The sequence below is a fragment of the Suncus etruscus genome, chromosome X (assembly GCF_024139225.1).
Source record: "Suncus etruscus isolate mSunEtr1 chromosome X, mSunEtr1.pri.cur, whole genome shotgun sequence".
NCBI lineage: Eukaryota > Metazoa > Chordata > Mammalia > Eulipotyphla > Soricidae > Suncus > Suncus etruscus.
This window is the reverse complement of record NC_064868.1, coordinates 29685674-29708437: the sequence shown is the minus strand read 5'-3', so window position 1 is coordinate 29708437 and position 22764 is coordinate 29685674. Positions and strand designations below refer to the sequence as shown.

Sequence of the window (22764 nt, the reverse complement as noted above, 5' to 3'; positions counted from 1 at the left end):
AACCCCTAATGCATAGCTTTTTTGTCCAGGGAATTTGTTAATACTCTCAATTGAGATTTATTTGTCTATCATTATGCCTATTTTCTCTATCACTTTTGCTTCACAATTAAAATTTGAAGTTTCTCACTTTGTTTTCTTTCAGATTTTTGTTTTACTAATCATGGCTTCTAAAAATCCATATGAACAATATGTACAATATGCTTATCAGTTGTAAAACAGAAAATTAAAATAAAAATAAGCACATTATAGCATAGCTTTAATCCCCCTTTAAAACCAAACAAGATACTGGTATGGGCCTTTATCTGTCCATGGTAAGGGCTTTCTGAGAATATTTGATCTTGTGGCTTGTTATTTCGATCTTACCATTCTCATGACTTTCACAATCTTTTTGTCAGTCTACTGATTGGAGATTTTTTGTTCCATGGGAGCTGTCATTTTTGTGGGGCTTCCATTATAAGGAGGCACAGTTAGATACAAAAATGTCATCCATGGGACATCTCCATAGTGAATCTTTCCAACTCAACAATGTTTGAAAGATTATGGATTAAGAAAACATCATTTTAAAGTCCTAAGTGCTTATAAAAGTTCTCAGGTGTCTGTATTTGTTTGGAGGTTTATTAGGAAAATAAGTCTGTTTTCTTTTGGTTGCCTTAGCCCCAAGCAGAGGCCAAGGTGAATGGTACAACAGTGTCCTCTCCATCTACCTCTCTTCAGAGGTCAGACAGCAGTCAGCCTATGCTACTTCGGGTGGTTGGCAGTCAAACTTCAGAATCCATGGGTAAGTATCTTAGCTACTCCCAACTTTTATTATCTCATAAGATTTGGAAAGGTGAAATGTTCACTAAGCAATTCAAATCAGCAACTTCCTTACCAGTGCTAGAGAAGTCATCATAGAATGATGCCAGAGACACATTAACCCTAACCGTCAACGAGCCAGCTATTCCAGCCCAGCCTGATACTAATATTTCTTTCATTTTGGAAGCCAGAGCAGGTGTTCTGGCATTGCTAATTTACAAAGTGTTCCAGTTGATGGAGTAATAACCAAGCATACTTTAATGACAAGAGAGCCTACAATAAGATGTAGAAATGAGTGCTTGGAGTAAGGGAAAGAAAGATCCAAGAGTGTAATTAGTAGAAAATAGGATCCAAGCAAAAGTGTTTGACTCATTTTAGCCTCAGGAAGTCACTGATAATCTTATATCTACAGGGCACAAAATACCTAAAAAGAATTGTCCAAGATGCATTCTGGCAGCTATAAACTTTTATAGACAGAGAAAGAAGTTTGGAGGCTACTTTGAAGTGCCCCCATTTGGAAGTTCTGAAGGTTTTGGCTTGAGAGAGAGATAAGAATTACAGACTTGAAGAAGACTATAATGAGAAAATAGGCACTCAGTGATTGACTGAAAATTAAAAGCTGCAGGATCTGAAGTGAGAAATATTTATATGCTTGAGTGCTGTGGTAGAACTCTATTTGGGTGATAGGACAGTGAAGGAGGGAGGAGGCTGGATAAGTTCTAGAAAAATGTGGGCAAAATTCAAATGTTGAACAGGGGCTCGTTGGCCAATTCTAAGAAAGCTTGGAAAGCTGGCTGCTAATTGTTTTTTTAGTTAAAATGAGAGACTAGGTACTGTTTAAAAAAGAAAGGCTGAGGAGACTTGAGGAAAGTGAAGAGTGTTTAGGAACATTATTAAGTAATGAGGTCTGTGGTAAAAGATAAATCTATTGAGGAAATAGTCAATGTGATTTTTTAAATCATCCCTCAATACTGTTCTTTGTTCTAAGAAAACTAGAGTTTATGAGCCATAAATGATGAAAGAAGGTAGAAATAAGTACAGTCTTTGGCTGTAGTAGTGGATACATTGCGAAAATGGTCATGAGAGATGTTACCAGCCATCTGCTAAACAAGAAAGTAGGACGGGGGCCAGAGTGGTGGCGCGGAGTAGTAAGGCATCTGCCTTGCCGGTGCTAGCCTAGGATGGACCGTGGTTCGATTCCCCCAGCGTTCCATATGGTCCCCCAAGCCAGGAGTGATTTTTGAGCACATAACCAGGAGTAACCTCTGAGCTTCACCAGGTATGGCTCCCCCCCCCAAAAAAAAAAAAAAGAAAATAGAAAATAGGGCAGTTATGAAGGCCATGAGTACTTGGTCCTTTTATCTTCTTCTCTTAACAAACAGCACATCTCAGGGCCCCCAAAACAAACAAACAAAAAAAAAACCCAGCACATCTGCCTAAATTGGCTGTGCTTGACCCTTTTAATCGTCACAATTAAAAGCTCTCATTTCTGCTGCCTGCTGTCTGGAGCAATTCATGCAATACTCATACAAAAGGCAATATACTCATATAAAAGGCAATATACCAAATTAAAATTATGAGTTAAGAAAGGGCTAAAGAGTATGAGTTTATTTTTTAACAGGGGCATACCATAATGGTAATTGAACTCAATACATCACACATTGTAGACATATATACTCATATATACTCTGCCCCTTGAGTTATTTCCCTCACTCCAGGGGCTATATGTTTGCTCATGGAATATTAGGCAATCACAGTCAAGAAAAGTACAAAAGTTGGACATGCTGGAAGTGTTTTTAAATAGATTCCAGCATATAATATGTACCATCCCAGTTAACTGGGATATATGTGTGTGTGTGTGTGAGAGAGAGAGAGAGAGAGAGAGAGAGAGAGGAGAGAGAGAGAGAGAGAGAGGAGAGAGAGAGAGAGAGAGAGAGAGAGAGAGAGAGAGATTCCTGAGGGGTGTGATTTGTAGAATTTCTAAGACTAGGATTATTGATCTTAACTTGGTGGTGAAGTTCCAAGTATTATTGACCAGAATGGGGATGCAGAATGGGTTGTAAAAGTAAACGTAAGGAAATGAAAGAAACTTAAGAATTGAGCAGAGGCATATCTTTTGCCAGAGATTTCAAGCCTTTAAGAAAGCCAGGCTTTAATGCTTTTGTGAACAGGAAAGATAATAAGTGGTCCTCTCATACCTCTGTGATTTAGGAAGATTTCTTGCGTCAGATTCTCTTTATGTACAGGAGCCCTGAATATGTGTAATGGACTGTTGGAACTGTACATTGATAGCTTAGCATATTAAATTTTTTATGTCTTTGAAAAGACTATAAATTCCAGCAACAACTGAGTTTTAGTACCTTTGTTATTATTTCCCACTGCAGAATTTCCCTGTTTTTGAAGTAAGCAAAGCATGTGAGATTCAAAGCATTGGATGCTTAGAAGCATCAATTATATAGACTTGTCAGCACTAGCAAAGAGACAGAAGTGCCCATGAAAGTACCCATCAGGCTGTGTTTCTGATGATTTGTGGAGCTAAGAAGACTGTGGTAGAACTTAAAATAAAAGAGCTAAATTCCATTGAATGAGTTAGGCTAAGAGATAACTTTCCAATATATAATGGGTAGTCTGTTAATTGAATTTATTCTCTGAAAGAAAAGGTTATATTTAAAGGCATTTTTTTCTCCCACTAGTATAAACATTTCATTTCAGGAAAAAAATCTTCCTAAGGGTTGCTCACCGGTATTTAAATAAATACAGTGTGTGCCCTCGTGCTGTGTAGGTTTGAGATTTGATATGGCTGAATTTTGCTATATTATATTCTAGAGAACTGCATAACTTAAAAAGTCAGCGGTTGTCAATTTATAGTTAAACGTGGCTGAAATCATTATTTTAAATGTTTCCTCATGGTGATAAGTGTCTTTGTACTGTAAATATGTTCTTTATATTTCTTTAATGAGGCTTCATCTCCTGAAACAAAGAAATGAGCAAAGATTATCTTACTTTGGCTTTCAGGAGCCACACACACTGGAATCTACAACTTCCTAATGACTTCTTTACGTACTTAATAATTTCAAATGCAAATTTCAATTAATTCAATATTTCCCTGCTTATGAAATTTTTATATTTTTGTGCATCTATAGTTTGGTTGGTTGACCCACTTAATGATTAAAAATGATGCATCACTGTCTAAAACAGAAACACCCATCTTTCAAGGTGAAAGCTATATCCTTTTAAATCTGCCAATAACATTCTATTCTGAATTTAGGAATATCATACTTTGCACTTACGTAGTGATCATGCCTGTGATCATGTCTAGATTAAAGTTTCCTTTAATCTTGAGCACTCCAACATCCTCTTTACATTTTTCATAAATTAACGTTTCAGAAAAAGGCTATTTGTAAAATGTTGCTCAATTTGGATTTCCCTACTCAGTAACCCATGATAAGATTCAAGTTAAATATTTTATACCAGATTACCAACACAGACCTCTCTCAAGTAGTTGCTGGATGAAGCCATAGAAAAAATATAACTGCTTTGAAATCAGGATCCATCTCCAGAACCTCTCCCAATGTTTTCCCATACTTGCCCTCTATATCTTACCTTCATTGAAGTATGATTGACATACAAAAATGTTCAGTTGTAACTTACACATCTTGAATCTAAGACACCATTAGCACATCTCTTAAAGCCAAGTTTTTCAGCTGTTTCTCCCATTTTGAAATCAGAAGAACAAACAATATATACCTGTTCTTCTCATTGAATTCCTTTAGTGTCAGTCCCTTTCCAAGCCCCCCAATTAGATGTTTGCAGGTCTTCTAACATTCAGATCATACTGAACCATTCTTTTTAAACATTTGTATGACTCCTAGTAACATACAGAATATAGTTCATACTCCTTAGTATGGTATTCAAATCTGCCTTCCTTTCCAATCCACAATGTATTTTCTTCAACCACACATATATTTCAGTATGTTTTCTGGTTATCACCATTTTTCTGTTCCCTCACAACTTGCTAGAACTCAAACTCATTGAAGGCACGAACTCTAATCCATTTCTTTTCCATCTTAACACATACTATGCACCACATAGTGGTTTCAGCTTAATTAATGGTTTGGAAGCTCCATTATGCAGATTTGGAACCATCCATGCACATTAGAAATTAGGCTGAAAGTTCTGGTTCAATATAGTGATGTAGATTTCCATAACTGCATGAAAATCCACAACATCGTGAATAAGAAAAGCTGAGTATTTTTGTTTTCTTTTGTTTTGTTTTGGTTTTTGGTTTTTGGGTCACACCCAGCAGTACTCAGGGGTTACTCCTGGCTGTCTGCTTAGAAATATCTCCTGGCAGGCACGGGGGACCATATGGGACACAGGGATTCGAACCAACCACCTTTGGTCCTGGATTGGCTGCTTGCAAGGCAAACTGCCGCTGTGCTATCTCTCCGGGCCCAGAAAAGCTGAGTTTTATGGATGAAAAGGGCACAGCAGAGGTTACAAAAGTCCATTCTTACCTTGAATGGGGATTTATTTGCTTATCTGAAAACCTGGAATTCTCATTTAAAACACATCTAGAGGACAAATGCAGTAAAACAGATACCATATTTCTCCTTCATTATCTTGGGTTGCCAGTAAAACTTGTGTTCACAAATTCAACAAGCCAGTAACAAATGAATAGTTCTTAACTGGCAATAGCCCTAGTGTAGAAAGTTCAAGCAGCATTACATATTTCCAACTTTTTCCATGAAGTAAGTATATTGTCATGCCTTTGGAGTGAAGTGGGTTTAGATCACCTGTAAGGCCTTAATCCGTGTACTCTCTTTGAACCATAGTTGCATAATTTAATAGATACTAGCCTCTATGTTAAGACCATGAGATCCAAAGAGTTGGAATTTTTCTGAAGGTTATGCATGTATCCATCCAAATGTTCATTGCAGTATTGTTTACAGTAACCAAAATATGGAATCAGCCTAAATGCCCATTGATTAGAAGGTGTGATATATATATATATATATATTATTTTCCCAAAGGAATATCACTGAACTATTTTTAAACAGATGAAATTGTATCTTTTGCAAAAAAGATATAGTAAGTAGAACTTGAGTTGATTATTCTTAGTAAAATTAACTCATTAAGTAAAAGGTAATCATCAGATAATTTTCCTCATAAGTATAATATAAATACCCAAAGCAACAAACTGGCATAACACAACAAAAATTTCTCCTAGACCCTATGAAAAATATGATGGTTATCATAGGGAATAGGTGGAAAAGGAAATAGTGAATGTAATAGCACTAAAGCTTGAGAGATGGTGATAAAGATAGATATATATTTAAAATGTGATGCTGTCCTTCCAAAATTGTATAATAATTGTAAAGCCAGTGAGTGATGAACCAATAAAACTTGTTTAAAATTATGAGACATATGAATAAGTAAAAGGTACTGACTGAGATCCTATCCTTTGGAAAATTGACTAATCTTGGCATATCCCCATGTGCTGGGAGCCACTATTAGCAAAGAATGCTGCGTGGAGAGTCACAGTGGTACAAAAGCCAATCAGAGCTAGGGGGCAGACGTGGAATGATGAGGCACTCCATAAAAATAATGGTCACCGTTAGAATAGCCTTGGTAGAAACTTTAAATGGACATAAGCCAAAACAAAGGGTACTTAACAAAACATGTTAAAACATATTAAAGTATAAATCATGTTTCTGGAGAGATAATCCCAAGATAGCAGTATGCAGCTGGCTTAAGTTCAGTTCCCTAGCACCCAAATGGTTCCCTGAGTATCGTTGGGTTTGGTCCAAATCCAAACCAAAGAAAGAATACACTTTATTGTTAAAGATCAAGTAAAATTCAGAATAATGTCATGGTAAGAAAATCTAATATGAAGTTTAATAACAAAAGTCATACAATTAGTAAATATAATAATTTGTTAGTGAACATACATGATAAATAGGTGTGACTCGCAATGTCAAGACACTGCAATATGTGGGAGGAGTAAAAAATGTAAAGTGCATTCAAACTTAAATTGTCAATTAAAATAGATGATTAATAACGAAAGATGTTTTTGTAACTTAATGGTAACCAGAAAATAAAAATTAATTATATAACATTTACAGCAAATAAAAGAGACTCTAATAATATCCATATAGAAAAGCATCAAAGAAAGGGATAATACTTCCAGAAAACAGTAAATAAAATGGCAGTGAGTCATTACCTATTAATTACTTCTTAAAATATAACTCAACTAAATTCTTCAATCAAACACAGAGTAGCTGTGAATGAATTTAAAAACCACCAAGATTGCAAGTATATGTTACCTGTAAGAGAATCATTTTAGCTATAATTTGAAGTAAGCATATACAAGCTGAAAGGGAAGGGACTGAAAAATTACTTCATACATATGGAAAGCAAAAATAGCAGGCCTAGCCTTACTTATATAACAAGCTAAAAGAGGATATAGCATTTGTAAATATTATGTGCAGGAGAACCTCAAATAAATACCAGAGGTAAAAAAGACGTAAAGGGAGAAGTTGACAGAAATATAGAGGTAGTATAGGACTTTAGTACCCACACATTGTGGGAGGGTTAGAGCCATACCTGGCTGTGCTCAGGGGAACAGCTGTGGTGCTAAAATTTCTGTCTATGGTTGGCGGGATGCAAGGCCATTACTTTAACCTTTGTAGTTTCTTACCTGCCCTCATTAGCTGAGAATCCCTAGGGTTACTGGAACTGCTTAGGAGACCACTACTGAAAAGTATTCATAAAATAGACAAACCTTTAGCTATCCTTCCCCAAAAGAATTCCAGATTGTCAAGAAAGATATGTTACAACTGAAACACAGAAACACAAATACTATGAACAATTATATGACCACTGGTTTGACAGCTAGAGAAACAAGTAAATCCCAAGAAACATACAACCTGACAAGAGGAAACCAGAAACAGAAAATTCGAAAAGATTAATGACTAATTAGAAGATTGGTATTTCAGAGATTTTTGATTACTAATCCAAAGTTCAGGAGCAAATTCTTCACACTGGTGACTTGTCCCAAACATTTAAAGAATAATTAATGGCATTTTTTCTCAAATTCTTTCATAAAATAGAGGAGGTAATACTTCCAGACACATCTTATGATATATCATTACCCTGATAAAAAAACATAAAGCATATGCTTCAAGGAAATTAAAGGTCAATATCTCTGATAAACTTAAAATTCTTGACAAAGTATTGGTAAACTGAATTTAACAAAACACCACAAGAATTTTACACCATGATAAAGCGAAATTATTCCAGGTAAGCAAGAACGTTTCACCAATCACAAATAAGCATGATTTATTTTAGAAATAAAATTTTTGAAAAGGAATTCCATAAAATCATGTAAAATTATATGACCATCTTAGTAAAGTTAAAAAATAGCATTTGACAGGCCCGGAGAGATAGCACAGCAGTGTTTGCCTTGCAAGCAGCCAATCCAGGACCAAAGGTGGTTGGTTCGAATCCTGGTTTCCCATATGGTCCCCCGTGCCTGCCGGGAGCTGTTTCTGAGCAGACAGCCAGGAGTAACCCCTGAGCAATGCTAGGTGTGGCCCAAAAACCAAAAACCAAAAAAAAAAATTAAAAAAAAATAGCATTTGACTAAGTTCATATATATTTGTGATTAAAGAAAACTTTCAAAAATATATGTATAATGAACATACCTGAACACCATATGGCCACATGTGACAAACCCTTGGCTAGCATCACACTCAGTGGCAAAAACTGAAGCCTTTCTCTCAAATTTTATGATTACAACAAAGAATGTCCCTCTTAGCTCTTATAATGACTTACATTCTATATGTACTTAAAGTCTCAGCAGGGCATATAAACAAAAAAGTAAAAAGATTTCAAACTGGAAAAGAAGTAAACTGTCACTCTGATCATATGACTTATATAGTAAAAAAAAAACTTAAAGACACCATAAAAATCACAATAAAGGAATTCAGTAAGGCTTCAGGATAAAAAAAACAGACATTGATGGATTCCCATCTACTACTACTAACCATCAAAGAATTATAGAGCATAGTCTCATTTATAATTTCACCCAAAAATAAAAAACCTAGGCTGCAGGTAAAGAGCATTCCTTGCATGAGCTGATCTGGGGGTAGATCCCCGAAACCACAAGCCCTGTCAGAAGTGATAAGAAGTATAGTCAGGCATGACCCCCAAATTTTTTAAAATAGTAAAATTAATTACCTAAGAATAAATGTAATCAAGGGATTGAAAACCTCAACATTGAAAATAAGATACTGAAAAGAGAAACTGATGACACAAATAGGAAGATATTTCATGCTTCTAATGGACTAAAAGGACATTATTGAAATGTCCGTATTACCCAGAGCAATATACAAATTCAGTGATTTCTTATCAAAATGCCTTTTTTCACAGAAGTAAAAGATATAGTCCCAAATAGCTAGATTAATCCTGAGAGAAAACAAAAATGTTGGAATTAGTTACCACACTTCCTGGTTCCACGAAGTATTACACTTACCTGGCAAAGGATATAATTGGATTGTGTTTAAATAAATGTGGCATATATACAAGTTGATTTTTAGTAATGCACATCTTCAATGTATATAATTTTATAATACAGTATTATCTAAAAATAGGTTGAAATATATATGATATGTTTCAAAGGTAAGCCAATGAATGTTAAAACAACAAATAAAACTGGATCACTATTTTATGCCATGCCCAAAAATTAGCTCTAAATAGATGAAGCACTTGAAGCCATAAAACTCTTAGAGGAAAACATAGAAAGTAAATTCTCATAGAAACCAGTGTGGGCAGTGACTTAGTTTTAGTTATGACACCAATGGCCACAGTTTGAACAAATAAGCAAGAGTGACTACAAATAGAAGCTTCTTTACAGCATAGGATACTCAGTGCAGAATTAAAAGGCAGCCTACTGAATGGGAGAAAATATTTGCAAATAATGTTTCTAAAACCTATAAAGAATTTCAAGTCAATAGAAAATCAACCTGATTAATAAGTGCATATAGGATCAGATTTAACTAATCAAAGAAGACATACAAATGGGCATAAAAATGTTCTCAACATTATTAGGAAAAAGCTATTAGAATATACACTCTCAAATAGACAAAATAGGAATATTGGCAATAACATAGGAAAAAGGGAGCCCTGCTGTACTGTCAACTTGAATTTAATTATAAATTGGTGCAGCCGCTATGAAAAAATATGTGCTTTCCTTTTAAAAATTAAAAATAGAGACCAAAGAGATAGCTCAGCTGACAGAGCACATGCCAGATGCCCAGGGTCAATCTCCAATATGTCTTCATTCTCTGAGCACCCCTGGGATTCCCTCCACAACAGTATCACTGGGTGTGACCCCCAAACAAAATAAAACCAAAAATATTAAAATTGAGTAAACATATGATTCAGCAAGTCTACTTCTCGGTATCTGTCAGAAAGAAACTATAGTCTAAGATCCCTGTACCCTTACTTCCACGGGATCATTGCTTATGATAGTTAAGACAGGAGAAAAGGGGGGAGGGCAGAGTGATAGCACAGTGGTAGGACATTTGCCTTGCACACGGCCAACCCAGGACTGACCCCGGTTTGATTCCTGGCATCTCATATGGTCACTCGAACCTGCCAGGAGTCACCCCTGAGTGCTGCCAGGTATGACCCACCCACCCCCACCCCCACAAACGACAGGAGTAAAGCCTAAGTATCCATAGATAGACAAATGTATAAGGAATATGTGACGAACTGCTGTGACTCAGGAGATAAGTGGTAGGCCTTCCATGCATGAGTCCCAGCACTATGAAAGGATAATAAAATACTATGTGATACACATACAGATATAGACATACCCAATGGAATATTATACCTCAACCATAGAAAAGGCAGCTCTCGGGGCTGGAGAGTGAGTACAGTGGGTAAGGGACTTGCCTTGTATGTGGCTCACCCAGTTTTGATCCCATAAGTTTCTCTTAGTACTGCCAGGAATGATTTCTGAGTTCAGAGTCAGGAGTAATTCAGAGTATCACCAGCTGTGACCCCAAAATTAAAAAAGGGGAAATAAAAAGAAGGAAATCCTGACATTTGCTGCAACACTGATGAGCCTTGAGACTTTGTACAATAAGTCATATAACGAGAGATACTGTATAGACACTCACATGTAGAATCTTCAAAACAAAAATAAACTGAACCTATAAATACAGTGAACAGATCGATGGCTTCCATGATTGAGTGGGTGGAGAGAATGGGATAAATAAATGAAGAATAAAAAATAAAGAATGGGATAAATAAATTAAGAGGTCAGATGTTCACTCCTTCAATTATATGATGAAACCTGAGGATACAGTGTACAGCATAGTGACTATATTTTATAGTACTGTATTATATAGGTGAAAGTTAATAAGAGCAAACTGTAGGTCTCATTGATAAGAAAACAATTTTGGGGGCCAGAGTGATAGCACAATGGTAGGGTGTTTGCCTTGGACCCTGGTTCTATCCCTGGCATCCCATATAGTCCCCCAAGCCTGCTAAGAGCAATTTCTTTTTTTTGTTCCCCAATTCACAATAAAGACCAGGCAAAGGGCCTGTGTTGATGTGTATATGGGGTGCATTTACTGTAACTCGTCTTTCTATACAGTCAGTGTAAAGAACACAGCCTGTAGTAAGAATTGGGAGGCCTTATCTTTTCTTATATATATAATCCTTCACCAGTGCAACATTCCCATGACCAATATCCCAAGTGTCCTTCCTCCCCACCCCACACTGGCCTGTACTCTAGACAGGCTTTCTACTTCCCTCATTCAGTCAGATTTTGTTATGATAGTTCTCAGTGCAATTGTTTCTGTGACTGCACTAAATGATCCCTGTGGTAAGCTTCATGTTGGAAGCTGGACCCTCCAGTCCTCCTCTATTTTCTCTCTGAGAATCATTACACGAATGTTTTTCATTTTTTTCAAAACCTATAGATGAGGGAGACCATTCTGTGTTTATTTCTCTCCCTTTGACTTATTTCACTCAGCATAATAGATTCCATATACATCCATGTATAGGAAAATTTCATGACTTCATCTCTTCTGATGGCTGCATAATATTCCATTGTGTATATGTACCATAGTTTCTTTAAACATTCATCTATTGAGGGGCATCTGGCTATTATAAATAACACTCCTGTGAATATAGGTGTGAGAAAGGGATTTTTGTATTGTATTTTTGTGTTCCTAGGATATATCCCTAGGAGTGGTATAGCTGGATCGTATGGTAGCTCAACTTCCAGCTTTTGGAGAAATCTTTAACAGTTTAATGTTAAACTGTATTACAAAGCAATAGTTATTAAAACAGCATGGTATTGGAATAAAGATAGACCCTCAGATCAGTGGAACGGCTTGAGTACTCAGAGAATGTTCCCCAGATATACCATCACCTAATTTTTAATAAAGGTGCAAGAAATCCTAAATGGAACAGAGAAGGCTTCTTCAATAAGTGGCTTTGGCACAACTGGCTAGCCACTTGTAAAAAAAGAGAATTTAGACCTCCAGTTAGCATCATGTACAAAGGTAAAATCGAAATGGATTAAAGACCTAGATATCAGACCTGAAACCATAAAGTATATAGAACAACATGTAGGTCAAAAACTCCATGACATTGAGACTAAAGGTATCTTTAAAGAGGAAACCGTACTCTCCAAACAAGTGAAAGCAGAAATAAATGGGACTATATTAAGCTGAGAAGCTTCTGTACCTCAAAGGAAATAGTGCTCAGAATACAAGAGCTACCCACTGAGTGGGAGAAACTATTCACTCAATACCCATCAGATAAGGGGTTAGTATCCAAAATATACAAGGCACTGACAAAACTTTACAAGAAAAAAACATCTAACCCCATCAAAAAATGGGGGGAAGAAATGAACAGACACTTTGACAAAAAAGAAATACAAATGGCTAAAAGGCACATGAAAAAATGCTCCACATCACTAATCATCAGGGAGATGCAAGTCAAAACAACTATGAGGTTGACAGAGATTGACACACATCAGGAAAAATGAGAACAATCAGTGTTGGCGGGGATGTGGAAAGAAAAGAACTCTTATTCACTGCTGGTGGGAATGCCATCTGGTCCAACCTTTGTAGGAGCAATTTCTGAGCACAGAGCCAGGAGTAGCCCCTGAGCACTGCTAGGTGTGGCCCCGAAAAAAAAATAACAGGTGGTGCTGAATGTTAATTAAAACATACTGGTGGTGACCATTATTTCATGTACATCAAACTAATACTATGGTATTTGTTAATCACATCTCAATAAATAAGAGCTGTTGATTTCCATATATTGCACCAGTCAAAACTGGCATGATCAGTATATCATTGCTACCATAATAAAGAACTTACATGGAGCATTTATATATAAAATTAAGATTATTGACCCAAATCAAAATCATTGTGTGCTTTTTTTGTTTGTTATTGTGTCACTCTAGCCATACTTGGGACTACTCCTGGAATTGTAATTCTAGTTTTACTCAGGGATCAAATCAAGCTTGATTGCATGAAAGACAAACACCTTAACCTTGTGCTCTCTGGCCCAGTCATTGTATATTCTCTTATGAAAAAAGGAGAAAGGCAGGGAACTCCTTAATTCATTTTTACTTAAGAATGTACTTTACATGATCTATGGTATATGAAAGAGGTATATACATCAAATATTTGGTGCTAATAAAATATGGCCAGAGAGATAGCATGGAGGTAAGGTGTTTGCCTTTCATGCAGAAGATTGGTGGTTCGAATCCCGACATCCCATATGATCCCCCGAGTATGCCAGGAGCAATTTCTGAGAGTAGAACCAGGAGTAACCCCTGAGTGCTACTGGGCATGACCCAAAAACCAAAAAAATATTTATTGACAAAAGTTAAAGTCATATTACCCATTAGGGGGTTGCAGGCCAGTTTAGGAAGCTGGGGAATAACACATCACTTCGAAAATTGTTTTAAAATCGTGTTAATTAGGCTTTCACTCTCAAGCCTCTTTCAGCCTTGAGCACACATCTTGCTTGCTTGTCTCTTTTTTTGCTTGCTCTTCAAGCTCTGTTCTCTCGTGAGCAGCATTCCCTTTCCTTCTCAAACCTTCACATTTTTCTAAGTTTTATTCAATAAAAACTATCTTGATTTCGTGCCAGAGTTTCCCCAGGTGTGCTATCACTCTGGTACCTTAAAGCAATTTTTAAGCAAGTAGAAATATCATTTGAATTGAGGAAAAGTTAGTAAATCCAGTCTATATAAAATTCTTTTAAAGTAACCTAAAACCAAATTGAAGTTCAGTGAATTTAAAGAATATATTTCTCATGGCAACACATTCTAATTCTTTTCTTTTCAAATTAAACTGAGTCACCTTTTTTCTTTAGTAGTGTCCCTCATATTTTCCTATAACAAGGGAACTCTTAGCTTTGACCTTCTCTTTTTTAATTTTCAAACACTAAATTTTTTAAATATTTAGTGATGAGTGGAGATATTAGTGTCCGTGTCGCACTTGCATTGCACGTGGCTAGCCTAAGTTTTATCTTCACTTTTATATATGGTTGCCCAAGCACTACCAGGAGTGGCCCAGAGGAAAACATGAGTGTTTATTTGTACTGACCATTTTTCTTTGAGGATTTATCTGTTTAGATGAAGTTGGTGGGCAGGTCTCAGTTTATATTTTATCATTTGAACCTTAAATCAGTGAGAAATGCCAATCACTTTATTAAATTGTACCTTTAACATTGTACAGTAGAGTTTCTAGCACTCCAGTCTGAATTAATTAAAGCCATGAATATTAACATCGTTGATTATAAGCATCTCCACTGGTTTCTCCTTCCATTACTATAAGTTATTCACTGCACCTACAGCCATTAAATATGCCTCTCTCGGAGCTGGAGAGATAGTACAGAGGTTAAGATACTTGCCATGCACATGGCTAATTTCAGTCCATCCCAGTTTGATTCCTGGTAACATATATGGTTTGTTGAACACTGCCAGGAGTGATTCCTAAGCACAGAATGAGTAGTTCTGTGTTCTTCACTACACATTGCCCCAAAACCAGAAATATCTCCTCTTTCCAAGGAGATGACTCAAAAAGTTAGAGTTGATGTTTTGCTATGTGGGGACCCTGTCTTCAGTTCCCTGCACTTCAAAATCCTCTGAGCACCACGGGAAGGGTCTCCTAAGGAGGAAGCCAGGAAAATATCCTGACCATTGCTATATGTGTTCCCAAAGAGCAACAAGATAGCTAATTTATGAACTCCAAGTACTGTGCAGGAAGGAGTGAAGGGAGGTGACCTTGGATTTGGCGGAGGGACACTGGTATTCTGGTGGTGGGTATGGTTTATCAGCATCTACCTTATCAAACAATAGTGATACTAAAAATATCACTGAGAGGCCATAGCGATAGTACAGCGGGTAATGCATTTGCCTTGTGAACACAGCCAACTCAGGTTTGATCCCTCGTACCCCATCTGGTATCCCAAGCCCTGCCAGGAGTAATCCCTGAGTGCAGATCCCGCAGTAAGTCCTGAGCACTATAAGGTGTGCCCCCATCAAAAGAAACACTAAAAAATTTATCTTTCTGTGTTCCTAATTTGCAAAAAAAATTGCATTGATAATAGAAGATAGAACTGCAGTCTTTCTGTTCTTATGATCTGTACCTCCTGGCAATATTTCATTCATTTTATCCTCAGTAGATAATGGTAGCTTAAACCCACAAAGATTGGAATTAATCATTTTAAGGCATAACTATAAGAAGTTTGTATATGTGATTTATATATGGATTTTATATCTCTTCTTCTTCTGACCGTAATTCTCTGCTTAGTATTTCAGAAGAGCTTCCTGTGCCATAGACTCAAAGAATCAGAGATGATCTTTTTCAGTCTCTGACTAATATTGTCAGTACTCATCTAGAATATGCTTTTGTTATTTTTTGCACATGTGTGGTACCTGAAATTGAACCCACGCCCTCACTTACAGGGTGTACAACAGTTTTGAGCATTGATTGATGCTCAAATTAACCATTAATATAGAGCATTGTCTCAGGTTTCTTGTAAAATAAAAAACAGAAATGATAGGTTTAATTTTGACTTGATATATTTTTCTGGTACTAGGGCTGCAGACCAGCAAAGAAAGTGTCCTATTATTGCACCAATTCCTCAGGCCCTGATTCATTTAATTTTGAATCAAGAATTGAAATATCTATAAAAAAATTCCCTAATACATATTTTAATCTTGAATCTAATCTGTTGCTATCATTGTTTATTTTATACATATACTAAGTTATCAAACACATGTGTTATAGATAAGGTTAAAGAACTTTTATCATTTGGACCAGAGAGTTAGTACTTAGTTTTAATACCCAGCACCACATATGACTCCAAATGCCACAGGGAATGAGCCCTGACAACATCCCCAGATTCAGCAGTAAGCCATGAGTTTCACTAAGTGTCACACATCTAAAACACACAGTGTTATGTGTTTTTATTAAATTCACTATAACAGGACTGGAATGATGGTACAACAGGTAGGAAAAAAAATCACTTAAACACTATTGCTAAATAACAGACAAATTTGGACATGATAAAATGTTGTTGATCTGAAAGAAACAAGAATGAAAACTTAGTAATACATGTACAATTATCATCACAGGTGAATATCCAAGTGGCAGAGAACAAAGGAAATTACCAGCATATTCAGTCATTAAATCACTGGCTTCCCCCCCTTTCCAGATCAGATGTGCCTGGAGATTATTCTCCAACATACTGGTTACTACTCATTTGATAAAAAAAAAAAAAAACCAGGGCCTGTTTGAGATGGAAGTGACAATGTGCTTAATAAATAGACCTTGAAGAAAAAGCCACTTTTACTCCTGGAAGATTGAGTGTTACCAAAGGTTAATTTCAAAGAATATTCAGCCCTTCTCACTTGTCATTTAAGAAAGCAGGAGCAGGGCCCAGAGAGATAGCACATTTGCCTTGCAAGCAGCCGATCCAGGACCAAAGGTGGTTGGTTCGAATCCCGGTGTCCCATATGGTCCCCCGTGCCTGCCAGGAGCTATTTCTGAGCAGACAGCACCGCCGGGTGTGACCCAAAACAAAAAAAAAGAAAGAAAGAAAGCAGGAGCTAGTACAGCAAGTAAGGTGCATGAATTGGAAATGACCAGCCCAGGTTCCATCCCCAGCACCACATAAGTCTCCTGAACACCACCAAGAGTGATTCCTGAGGAATGATGGGTGTAGTCCCCAAACAAACAAAAAGAACTTCAGATGGGGGCGTTATCTACAGTGGTATAGCACATGCCTAGCATGTATGAGATCTTAAGTTTACTTCCTGGCTATACGTATCACCTCCTTACTACCTCCCCTAGCTCTGCTGGATATGAGTACCTATTACCAAAACAAAGGCAATAGCCTCTCCCTTGCCCTTTGAGGTGTTGGAGGTGCATTTTCGTTTTTGTGGAGTTTAGGGAAGGGAGTGTGGACCACATCTTGCTGTGCTCAGGGCTTATTCCTTACTTTATCCCAGATCGTGTCTGGCAGCATTCAGGGGACTTAACTAAGGTTGGTGAGTTGCAATGCAAACATCCTAAGGCCTGTATGTACTATCTCTCCAGCTCCGCATGGGTTTTCTTTAATACACGAATAAATTATAGATGCAGACTGACAACATCTGGAGAGTAACTTCTATGCCCTGAGAAGAACATCCATCCCTAAGCACCTTTCCATCCAAAAATTCATTTGCTTCTCACATCAAACATTCTCCAAATATTTGTTCTGATCTCATTTTTAAGCCTCCACACACACCATTAAGATAACATAGAATTCCAAATCCAGAACTCCAAGGCATACCTGATATCTAAAGCTCTTAGAATGTTAATAATGCATTACCTATATTATAAGTCACATAGTTTTTTATTTCTCCCTATCACATTGGACTTTAAAAGTACTTGACGTTTGTTTTGATGTTAGAGGAAAACAATACTTCTGTGTACTCTTATCTTACATTGAAAAAAATGAATACAGAATGTTGCATTCTCTCTTTTGTATTGGAGAGATACAGTGTTTATAAAAAATTTGGGGGGGATGACACCCATCAGTGCTCAGGGTTTTCTTTTGGCTTTGTGTTCAATGATAACGTCTGGCCAAATAGGATAATGATTGAATCTGGGTGGCTGAGAACAAGGGAGCATTGGATGGCTGAGTACAAGGGAGCATCCTGTCTAATCTGTTAAAGAAAACCTATCTAATCTATAAAAGAAATGCCCTAAAAAGAAAAACACTTCACTTGTATTCATGGGGCAAAACAAATTTCTGTTCAACTTGCTCTTGTGTTCTAATAAATGCATGGTTTTCTTCTCCATGGCATACTTCCCTTTTAGAAATTTTCCTTGATTATTAAGCTTGAAGGGCTATATTTATTTCTTCTATTTGCAAACAAGTACAAACTAAATTAATAATGAATTTTAAAATGAATGCATACACTTATTTCTCTGGCATCTCAATGAGTTCCCTCCATATGACCTGCCACATGTTTGTGCTTGCTTTTATTAAAGGAGAGGAAGATCTTCTCAGCCCTCCCCAGGACACAAGCACAGGGTTAGAGGAAGTCATGGAGCAACTCAACAACTCCTTCCCTAGTTCAAGAGGTGAGTTCCAAAGTAGGTCACTCCTTCACATGCCTAACTAGTCTGTATTTTTCACGTGGCAACTACATTTGACAAAGTGCCACTTTGGAACCATCCTGAGAAGAATTGATTTTGAACAGTGACTCTGAGTATGAGATGAAATTTAAGTTAAAGACTTGAGAATCAGGTATTTCTAGAAATAAAGAAGATGATTTTCAAATTAAATACTTGAAAGTCAGATATTTCTAGAATTGGCACATTAGTCTGAAGAGTAAATTATAAGACAGCTTTTACTTAAGAGCAATTATTATGTGACTTTTGCAGACATGGAAATGAATGTCTTAATAGTGTGTTTGCTGGGGACATTCAGTCCTATATTACATACACACCAAGGCCCAGAACCTGGCTAATGAAATTAGTGGTGATGATTCTGGCTTATAATCCTGAGCCCTTTTATATTTAAAAACTGAATCTTCCCTTTTCTAGATATAGATACAATTAAATCTTTCTATATTAGATGGAATACAATCTAATCCATGATGCCTTTATTTCTCATCACTTAAACATTGTGTCTGTTTGGTCCCTGAAAAGTAATAATTCACTCCAACTGAATATTCCCACTAGCCAATATGAGCTTCAGTTATCTTGCTTTATTCAAGGGCGAACTGGACCGTGTTGTTTATTTCTTGGAAAATTTCTTTGGGTTTATTGCCTTGATATCTCCCCCTTTCCCTTCAAGGAATAACCAGAATGGTAGCAGTCATATATTATCAAATAGAGGGAAACCTGAGGAAAGAGAAGTGGAAATAGGAAAATATAAGACTTGATGTGACCTGATTGGACCCCTATTGGGCTGCCTAGGTGGGCAGGGCAGCAGAAAATTTGAGCTGTTTGTCCATTTCCATGAGGGCACCGAGGAGGATGTTTGAGTCATGTGTTTTCCTATTATTTATTCAGTGTCAGTTAACAATGGCCATTTCCTAGCTATTTGATGTATGACTGAACGTTGTGCCATGTGCATTAAAAGCAATAATGTTCTGATAGAGCGTTGCTAAGAAACTGTCAGAGGAAGCTAATTTTAAATGTCTGCGCCAGCCATCTTTCCATCACAGAGTTCCTCTGATGCATTGACTAGAAGGGATAAAAATTTTAGCTATTTTCCACCCACCCCACATTCCATACTCCGTCTCTGAATACTATCCTATCTTAGCTGTTTCCTATACCTGAATGGCATGATTCAATGAAATGAACATATACACATAACATAAATTAGGTGCTTTCACCTTATCCCACCAACGTTTACCTGTTATATGCCAGTAGAGATGCTCAGGGTACAAAAAACAAATGCCAAGTTCCTTGCTTTCAAGGTGTTCATGGTCAGTTGATGATGCAGACATTCAAAGATGTCCCCATCATAAAGGAATAGTAGTACTTGTATAAAAGAGATGCCTGCAACATGAAGAAGTCCCCAAAACACCCTTTTACATACATATAAATAAAAGGCAGTTGGTCTTGGGCAATGCAGGTGCCTTGGTCAAAACCATATAGTTAGTAATGGGGATCACACATTTCATTGAAACCACACTCTCCCTTGAAAGTGAGAGGCCTACGTCATCCCCCAGCTGATGTTGTTGATCTATATTGTATCCTGGGCATATCTTTCACTTAAACTACTATAGGAGAGAAAAGGCTACCAAAGAGCTCATGACTGCTATCACATATGTAACTTTGCCTCACTAGACTTTTTGCACTGGGATTCTAGTTCATCCTAATTAACTTCAAGCAAAATCCTTCACATCCTTTGCTTGGGTTCCTCAACCATCCTGCCCCCAAATTATTTAGAATCCTTTCATACCATATGGGCATGAAAGAAGCTACTTCAAAGGCTACAATTATACCTCCTCTGATATGGTTGTTGGCAGTTAACGTTTCTAATGTTATATTTACTTATATGATGTTCATTTACTTAGACAGAAACTTGGGAAACTATTTAGGCTGCCTGGATAGTTAGTAAATTAGTGCTTATGGAAGCATATTGTCCCCTAAGTGCTAATTTGAGTTCTAAAATGTGAAAAAAGAGGTTTAATCTGATACCAGTTTCATTAACTAAGTTCTGACTTACTCTGTAATACTCTGGTGACCTGAAAGAATTCATTCATTTTCTTAAAGAAAATTTATTATGTTTATTATACTAAAAATAAAAATAAAAGAATAAATAAGGTGTTTGAGGATTTGGCTGATTTTCCTATAATACTATGAACCAAATAGAGCATAATATATAGCATATCCTAATATAGCGTAATAAGGTCTAATTTATTACTTCATGACAAACTAGGCTTTATTAAAGGCCTTTTAAAATTATGTGTACAGTTCTAATGTATATGTGTGTATTTTCCAAAACCATTAGATACTTCTTTGCCACGAACAGGGTATCCTAAAAATACAACAGAGTTCTTTCTATCACTGGGAATAACATCAGATTCAAAGGAAAAGTTTCAGTCTCATCTCACCAGACTGTCCACTCAGGTACTAATCGCAAATCCAGATTACTGCCCATGCTTTTGACTGGAAGTCCGTAGAACAGAAGTTGCCACAACCTAGTAGTCGGGCTTTAATAATTGCTAGAATTATTTCACTGAACTCTGAAAGCATATTACTTTCTAGATTACTAGTTTATTAATAAGAGGATATAATTCAGGAATCGCCATATATGGACGAGATCATCCAGCAAGATCAAGGAACAACAGTTACCATGCTTTCTTAAAGCACTCCTCTCTAACCATCCAAGTACTCTCCAACTTAGAAGATTTCAGAACCTAGTCCTTTTGCTATTTTATGGAGGCTACAATAGATGGGTATGGCTGCTGCAGCCATTGGCCATCAGTGATAGAACTAAAATCTTCATCCCCTGACCCTTTCCCTTCCACCCAGCTCATGGGAGAGCCAACCCTAAGACAAGCTCACCTCATTAACTTTATATAAGACACTTCTTATATCTCTAATTTTCAGAAATTCTAAGGGATCTAGAAGCATTGTGCCCAGAATGGGTGATGAAGATTAAAGAACCAAACATTTCGAGTGGAGTTGGACCATACCTAGCAATGTTCAGGAGTTACACTTGGCTCTGCACTCAGGATATTACTCCTGACAGTTCTTGGGGACCATATGAGATGCTAGTGATCCATTCCAAATCAACCCCATACAAGGCAAATGCCCTACCCAATGTACTATCACTATATTTATTATTTTAAATTGCAGCATAATACCATTTTTGGCAGTGCAAGAGATAGATCTTAGGGCCTCTGCATGCTAGACATGCACTCTACCTCTAAATTACATCTCCAGGTTACAGTAGTATCATCGGTTTCTCTCTCCAAATTGAAATGAATAATCAGTCTCGTACTTATAAAAATAGGCTAATGGTCAGTGCCTTCTTCAGTTAAATGCTCTATCTACCACTGAGCAATACCTGCAGGTCAGTCCCTTCTAAAAAGTTGTTTTTGGAAGCATCAGTTCTATATTAGAACAGGTTTGAAAGATGCATTATAGGTAATATGTATAACATATAATATATATTAGATATTAATGGAAAACTTTATCAGTTTATAGGAAAGTTAGGTTGCTATTGAGCAGATAGTTTTAAGAATCTTAACATTAAGTAATTTTAGACATTCCTAGATGTTCCCAGAGGACATCTTGGCACCTTTGACATTGAAAACTGTGACTCTCAACCTTTTCTGACCATTATTTGTAGTAGAAACATTTTGAAACTCAAATTGGGTAATATAAAACAAATTTCATGTCTACATACATACTATGTATCTGCTCATTATATACATATACAGTATACCACCCATATATAGTTATATACATACAAAGTGTACAGTCATGTGTACATTTTTTTTTTGGTTTTTGGGCCACACCCATTTGACGCTCAGGGGTTACTCCTGGCTATGCGCTCAGAAGTCGCTCCTGGCTTGGGGGACCATATGGGACGCTGGGGGATCGAACCGCGGTCCGTCCTAGGCTAGCGCAGGCAAGGCAGGCACCTTACCTCTAGCGCCACCGCCCGGCCCCTCATGTGTACATTTTTATAAAGCAATATTTCCTGTATAATTTATAACTCAGACTGATTTTCTTTTAGTATAATTTTTAAATAAACTACTGGTTAAAACCCACTAGCCTAATTTTCTGTTATCTCAGTTTTCTTGGCCTGAGGGATCCTTTTTTGAATCTCAAAAAACATGTTAATGTGGAAGTTTCTGGCCAAGATTTGTTAATATCTTAGAGGACATTTCACTTTTAACCTAAG

At 36.9% G+C, this 22764-nt stretch overlaps 1 protein-coding gene and 1 non-coding gene across 6 annotated transcripts in view; one reads left to right on the top strand and one right to left on the bottom strand.

The window, feature by feature from the left end:
* The window catches only part of DMD (dystrophin), a 2686579-nt gene that overhangs the window by 2650587 nt on the left and 13228 nt on the right, over positions 1-22764 (top strand). For all 5 annotated transcript variants that reach the window (XM_049766734.1, XM_049766732.1, XM_049766737.1 and 2 more), the window contains 2 exons: positions 655-778; positions 18381-18473. In XM_049766734.1, coding sequence (XP_049622691.1) covers positions 655-778; positions 18381-18473 — 217 coding nt within the window. The remainder of the gene's footprint in view (positions 1-654; positions 779-18380; positions 18474-22764) is intronic.
* On the bottom strand, positions 11370-11502 carry LOC125999828 (small nucleolar RNA SNORA51). Its single transcript, XR_007492294.1, has one exon. It is a non-coding gene; the product is annotated as a small nucleolar RNA SNORA51 (small nucleolar RNA).